At 38.4% G+C, this 7,713-nt stretch overlaps 1 protein-coding gene across 1 annotated transcript; it reads left to right on the top strand.

Moving 5' to 3' along the window:
- Positions 1 to 291: 291 nt before the first annotated feature.
- Positions 292 to 6,696, top strand: LOC109870647 (m-AAA protease-interacting protein 1, mitochondrial). The gene is made up of 5 exons (XM_020461228.2): positions 292 to 815; positions 1,013 to 1,084; positions 1,223 to 1,349; positions 3,951 to 4,101; positions 5,475 to 6,696. The coding sequence occupies exons 1-5, from the start codon at positions 498 to 500 to the stop codon at positions 5,551 to 5,553; spliced, it is 747 nt and encodes a 248-aa protein (XP_020316817.1). The 5' UTR covers positions 292 to 497; the 3' UTR covers positions 5,554 to 6,696.
- The last annotated feature ends 1,017 nt before the right edge of the window (positions 6,697 to 7,713 follow it).

Here is a 7,713-nt window from a genome sequence, read left to right as displayed (position 1 = left end):
AGAAGTCCACATACAAGTGTAAGTAAAAACGAATGCAAATAAGTTAGACATTTTCCTACTGCATAAAAATATATTTTTTTGTTTGTTTATTTTGTTATATTTTGGTAATTGTAGAAATAAACATTTCCCTTCTTCAGAAGTTCCAGCTTGGCAAGCTAACGTAAGTTAGCTAATTAATTTGATAGCTATCATACTGTAGGCGTATATTAATAATTATATATTTCATATAAGTAGACATCCACTCATAATTGAATGTGGCGCATATAAAGCACCCACAAGTCACCCGTGGCTGAAAACACAATCATCGCGGGATGAACGAGTGATGAATTTACGGGCAAGGATGGTCCATTTAAAAATCATTGCTTCCTCCCTCGCCCTGCAAGTGTATACTCGTCAGACGTCATGAAACGTCATCAGAAGTGTCCACTTAATTTGAGGGCTGAGGGAATAGGGTGTGTCTTTTAAGCGTTTGGAACGAAACTGTAGGACAAAAAAAGATGGCGCTGCCCATGTTAAGAGGTTGCAACTGTAGCAGACTGCCTTCAGTGCTGAGTCGTTTCTTGAAACCCGAGCACGTTGTGCTTCCCCGGCCCAACAAGACCACCCGCCTGGGTCCTACTTTGTCCGGTGGTGTTGTGTCCACCGTCCGACCTTACAGCTCTGATCGAGGTGGAGGTAAACAAAACCAGAAAGTGGTTGTGCTCGGCATCCCCAACCCTTTAATATGGTTCCGAACCCGATTATACTACTTTTTGATTCGGGTTTATTTAGACAAGGAATTCAACATCGAAGAATTCACAGAGGGATCGAAACAGGTAGGTAGGTTACAATCCGTGGAATGAGTGGTCTTTAGCAAGTGGAAGCTAGCTATACCAGAAATACTTTATTTCTTAAAGTATTTATGCCATAGACACATCCAGCTAGACAAGGTGGGCGTTACTGCAAACTGTGCACAGTTCAGTTCTGGTTAAATAAGTGACTGTGTCGTCGTCCCCGCCGTGTGTTGTTGCAGGCATTCTCCCATGTTTCAAGACTATTGTCAGGGAGTCAATTTGAGTCGCTTGAAGGTCTGGTTGCTAAAGACGTAAGTATGATATATTCAAACATTTTTGCTAAAATAATTTATGTGTAGCATTGATATGATACCTGGTAGTTTCAACAGCATTCTCTGCAGACATTCGGCCCTTGATCATATTTCCTCCTTCAATTTTCTCCCACACAGCTGATTGCAAAACTGGAAGAGAAATGTGCTCTGCTCCCTCCAAGTCACCTGCAAGCGCTTTCTGCAGATCTGGAAGACTTGGTGTACACAACACCAGGGGATGTTGGCATCTATTATGATGATGATGGTAAGAGCCAGATTATGTTAGTGTATTTTTTTTGTTGTTCTTATATGTGACTGTCCTGCTAATTTTTTGAATACATTTTTCTTATGTAGAAAAAATAGATTAAAAAATAATATATATATTTTACATTTAATTAAAGTAGAGACTCAGAGCTAGAACATGGGATATCATACACTACAGTTGAGGCAAAATGGGGAAAGTAATTCTGCTTTGAAAGTTGATCAACTTGTAACCCCACTTTTGAGAAAATGGCCCCTGAATTGTTTTGGTACACCTACTGGAGAGCTCTTCTTTGTCTACACCCATTGAGCATTGTTCACACCCTCTTAAGCCTTAGCCCCACCCATCTATTTGATGATTCACATGTGAGGCCATGTCCTAAACCGGTGATTCCCAAACTTTTTATAGTCCCGTACTAGAGGTTGACCGATTAATTGGCATGGCCAATTTCAAGTTTTCATAACAATAGGTCATCCGCATTTTTGGACGCCGATTACATTGCAATCCACGAAGAGACTGCGTGGTAGGCTGACCACCTGTTACGTGAGTTCAGCAAGGAGCCAAGGTAAGTTGCTAGCTAGCATTAAACTTATATTATTAAAAAATCTTAACATAATCACTAGTCAACTACACAGGCTTGATGATATTACTAGTTTAACTAGCTTGTCCTGCGTTGCATATAATCAAAATAACAGGCACCGCATTATCATCGAATCACAGCCTACTTCTCCAAACAAGTGATTATTTAACAAAAGCTCATTTGTGAAAAAAGCACTATCGTTGCACCAATGTACCTAACCATAAACATCAATGCCTTTCTTAAAATCAATGCACAAGTATATATTTTTAAACCGGCATATTTTGTTAAAATAAATTCATGTTAGCAGGCAATATTAGCAAATATCTATATCTATATATCTAGCAAACCAGGCAACTAAAAGCAACTTTCTAAACAATGTTTTGATTAGATTCTAGCTTGTTAGCTAGCTAGCCAGTTCAAATAATGACCTTATCATTTAGCTGTCATCTTAACTTTAGCTAATTTGTATTCATTATTACAGGACAATAAACAAACAACAAGATCCTTATTTACCAGACAATGGCGAAGTAATTACAGAAAATGGCTTATAGTTGTCAGTGTGATGAAATAAAAGCAGGGCATTCTACCAGATAATGTTTTTACTTGTACACATGTCTCGTTGGCCTAACGTTATATCCAAATTTGACTTTGGTGCAGGTCATGTTGTTCTTCACATTACTGTCTCTGGTAAAGACACACCATATCAAATAAAATCAACGTTTTTGCAATGAAAACGACTTTGACAAAATTAGAAACGTATAATATTTGAAAATGTAGCTAGCTTGACTCTCTTTCCTGTATAGATGGTTGAACGCTTCTCCATGTGTGTGAGGGATGCAATGGTTGACATTGTTTGTTTTTTTCAGTTATAAAACAAACTGGGCTCGTAATTGAACAATTTTATTTGTATTTAAAGATGGCATACAAGTTTGTTATTAAGGCACATGAAAGTTCACATTTCTGCCCAAAAAAATCATTGATAAAAAAAAAATACATTTTTACTTTCAAATGCCTATCCCGTGGAGTAGTGACGCGCGATATACGACTAGTTTCCTGAAACGTGTCACATATTGTGTTTTTTTAATGTCTTTTACATTTGTCTTAAATAATATCATAGTCACTACTGCATACAGAGCGATACTGTTGGGGAATGTAACTAAGCTAATGAAGAAGAATTGCTCTTTCTCACACACACGAACATGCGGATCAAGATCAGATGGTCAAGACACACACACAGGCTGGCGCACACACACTACAGGCTCTCCTAGGCTGAACATGCAATGATTATACTAATAATGACTTAATTTAGTAACTGTTGACTGTGACCCAACTAATAACCAGGCTGATGAGGCCTTAAGAACACATCCTTGTTTAAACTTTAATAACCAGCATAGTACAGAAAATAATAACACTTACTAACAAAGCAACATGTATGCTGAGACAGAAGAGCATATTGGCTGGAATGGGCAGAAAGCAATATAAACATGGCAGATGACTGTTATGCAATTCGCTAACACTGGTGGTTCTCAGAGAATGCATATCTTCATAAACAGTACCAGTCAAAAGCTTGGCCACACCTACTCATTCAAGGGTTTTTCTTTATTTTTTAAAACTATTTTTTACTTTGTAGGATAATAGTGAGGACATCAAAACTATGAAATAACACACATGGAATCATGTAGTAACCAAAAAAGTGTTAAACAAATCCGAGTATATTTTATATTTGAGATTTTTCAAATAGCCACCCTTTGCCTTGATGACAGCTTTGCACAGTCTTGGCATTCTCTCAACCAGCTTCACCTGTAATGCTTTTCCAACAGTCTTGAAGGAGTTCCCATATATGCTGAGCACTTGTTGGCTGCTTTTCCTTCACTCTGCAGTCCAACTCATCTCTAACCATGTCAATTGTGTTGAGGTCGGTTGATTGTGGAGGCCAGGTCATCTGATGCAGCTCTCCGTCACTCTCCTTCTTAGTGAAATAGTTGTTTTGTCATTGTTCTAAAAACATTTCTCTCCTCTTTCAGGGCGGAAGTTTGTCAGTATTCTGATGAGATACTGGTATCTGACAAGTGCCCGGTTGCCTGAGGAATCATTGGAGGGAACACGTATCTTTCAGGTGGCCATAGGTGGTGAGGGTGAGCCGGAGACAAAGAGACTGCTCACAGCCAACTATGAGTGAGTTTTCTTTGTAGTTTGTTTTTGCTGAAGTACAATGTTACAGTTGATTTGTCTACAGTTGGAGGTAGCTGTGATAAAGCATTCATACTTAATCTGACAAAGAGAGAACACTGAGGCTGTGTTTACACAGGCAACCCATTCTGATATTTTTGCCACTAATTGGTGTTTCGACCAAACAGATCAGATCTTTTGCCAATAATTGTGCAACAGATCAGATCTTTTGCCAATAATTGTGCAACAGATCAGATCTTTTGCCAATAATTGTGCAACAGATCAGATCTTTTGCCAATAATTGTGCAACAGATCAGATCTTTTGCCAATAATTGTGCAACAGATCAGATCTTTTGCCAATAATTGTGCAACAGATCAGATCTTTTGCCAATAATTGTGCAACAGATCAGATCTTTTGCCAATAATTGTGCAACAGATCAGATCTTTTGCCAATAATTGTGCAACAGATCAGATCTTTTGCCAATAATTGTGCAACAGATCAGATCTTTTGCCAATAATTGTGCAACAGATCAGATCTTTTGCCAATAATTGTGCAACAGATCAGATCTTTTGCCAATAATTGTGCAACAGATCAGATCTTTTGCCAATAATTGTGCAACAGATCAGATCTTTTGCCAATAATTGTGCAACAGATCAGATCTTTTGCCAATAATTGTGCAACAGATCAGATCTTTTGCCAATAATTGTGCAACAGATCAGATCTTTTGCCAATAATTGTGCAACAGATCAGATCTTTTGCCAATAATTGTGCAACAGATCAGATCTTTTGCCAATAATTGTGCAACAGATCAGATCTTTTGCCAATAATTGTGCAACAGATCAGATCTTTTGCCAATAATTGTGCAACAGATCAGATCTTTTGCCAATAATTGTGCAACAGATCAGATCTTTTGCCAATAATTGTGCAACAGATCAGATCTTTTGCCAATAATTGTGCAACAGATCAGATCTTTTGCCAATAATTGTGCAACAGATCAGATCTTTTGCCAATAATTGTGCAACAGATCAGATCTTTTGCCAATAATTGTGCAACAGATCAGATCTTTTGCCAATAATTGTGCAACAGATCAGATCTTTTGCCAATAATTGTGCAACAGATCAGATCTTTTGCCAATAATTGTGCAACAGATCAGATCTTTTGCCAATAATTGTGCAACAGATCAGAATTGGGCTGTCTTAGGCTGCATTTACAAAGTCTGCAAACAGTTTCTCAGGGATGAGCCCACTGAGATCCTATATCTGTTCCCTAGGAACAACTACCTGCATTAACCACCTTTGCATGACTCTCAAATGACTCAAGTGTTTAATGTATAGACTTCCTGTTTTAACAACTCTTTATCTATCATGGCTGTTGGCAGATTCCAAAGGGAGTTTACTAAGGGAGTGTTGCCAGACTGGACCATCACCAGGATAGAGCACTCGAAGCTGCTGGATTAAACTTGGATTGAATGGAGATGGAGAGTGGTAGAGAAGCAGGAAACAGAAGACTTCCTGCTCACCCCCCCTGCTAAAATCTTGATGGCCCTCAGGAGCAAAATGACTCTCAAAGCCAAGACCAGGAGAGAATATTTGAGGCCAACTTTCTATCTGCCAGAAGTCACATACTATCCGCTGTAGAAAAAGTACAAAAGTCAAACATGTCTGAACAGTAGTAAACTACGAAGAGACATCCATGCAAGACCAGTTGTTCCCACTTGTCTCAGGCAGCACCGCAATCAGCTCTGCTTTTAGAGCCTGAGAATCTTCCTTCTGTTCAATGGGGAGGGTAGGCAAGGGACAACTGTCACATGTTGTTCTCCTAAACATTTGAGTGAAGTTGAAATGTATAGACTAAACCCCCCCCCCCCACCACCAAAAAAGAGAAAATACAGGTTTTATATATTCTCTCTCTCTCTCAAAAGTTTTTAATGCCCCCCACACCCCAGTTCCCCAACAGCTGCCCCTCAACCATCTGAGGAAAAATAAAATAAAAGCCAATGCAATAAACTAAAGACATCAAGGGCAACAAAAATCATAACAGCAAGGCCAACTGAATATGTTTGAGTGCATGTATGGCGTTATCTACGTGTGTGTGTGCATTTGAATGAGAGTGTGTATATGCATGTATACAAACACCTGCACGACATCAGCCTCAGGAAAACAGGAATTAGCTGTAACAACACTGCCCCTCAGTGTCATTCAAACTTTTTGTTTTATTTTGACTTAATTGTTTTACTTTTATCTTTGACCATCATTCTATCCTCCGCCCAGCAACTCCACTCCCACTTGTCTCCAATTCCACATCCCAACCCTCAGCTTCCCTCAGCCCTTATTTGAGCTGTTCTTGATATAATATAGATGTGGTCTTTTACCAAATTGGGCAATCTTCTGTATACCACCCCTACCTTGTCACAACACAACCAATTGGCTCGAATGCATTAAGAATTATATAAATTCCACACATTAACTTTTAAGAAGTGACTACCTCAGGAAGCTGGTTGAGAGAATCTCAAGAGTGTGCAAAGCTGTCATCAAGGCAAAGGGTGGCTATTTGAAGAATCTCGAATATAAAATGTTTTTACTTGTTTAAAGCGTTTTTGGTTACTACATGATTCCATGTGTTATTTCATAGTTTTGATGTCTTCACTATTATTCTACAATGTAGAAAATTACTAATAAAGAAAAACCCTTGAATGAGTTGGTTCTAAAACTTTTGACCGGTTGTGTGTGTGTGTGTATGTATGTATGTGTGTATATATATATATATATATATCTATCAAGAACATATGGTTTACATATGTTTCAAACTTGGGATAAATGGATACAAATAGTGCCTTAAATGTGGGCACTATTTAATTTGGCCAACTCCTTCCATAGAACAAATATTTTATATGACATCACTGTCCATTTTTCGCCTGCTACATTAGGTCAGAGAGGAAGTGGCGAAGCGAGAGCGTTTACTCCACCCAAAATCTGTCCACAAAAATACAACCATGAAATTAGGAATTTTTGTATGGAGGTCAATGAGTGTTGAATTTTATTGCTAATTTGCTACGTGAGGCTTATTTGATTGAATGGAAGTTTGTAATGGTTATGTCTATACGAATGCACTGATATGTGGACACACATGGCATTTCGTCAACTTTAAGAAAAATGACATATCTGCGTTTCAGCCAGGTCACCTGTAATACAAGTCCATATTAGACGTCCATAACATCAGGTGTACTATGGGAACTGTAGTCCTCTTAATTCAGAAAATCACAAAGGTGTTTTTGATTTTGTAAAAATGTTTTGTTGAAGACAAATTGAAAATACAACAATTCATCAGATTTTCATGTAGACTACAGTACAGTCTGACTTGGCTCCCCTTCCACATGGCTCAGGTTAATTTTTAGGTCATAATACAGTCCCTTAAACTGAAACTTAAGCATTTAGAACATGTACAGTGCAAGCGTGTAATAATGATGCTGTATCTGGTGTTTGCTCACCATCCTGACATATCCCCACTCACCAAGTTGACCTTGCCTCTTAACTCTTTAAGTGCCAGTGCAGCAGCAGCTACAGTTGAAGTCAAGAGTTTACATACACTTTAGCCAAATACATTTAAACTCTGGAGGT

This window comes from Oncorhynchus kisutch, linkage group LG26, assembly GCF_002021735.2.
Source record: "Oncorhynchus kisutch isolate 150728-3 linkage group LG26, Okis_V2, whole genome shotgun sequence".
Classification (NCBI taxonomy): Eukaryota; Metazoa; Chordata; class Actinopteri; order Salmoniformes; family Salmonidae; genus Oncorhynchus; species Oncorhynchus kisutch.
The sequence above is the reverse complement of the archived record's forward strand: the minus strand, read 5'-3'. Positions and strand labels throughout refer to the sequence as shown.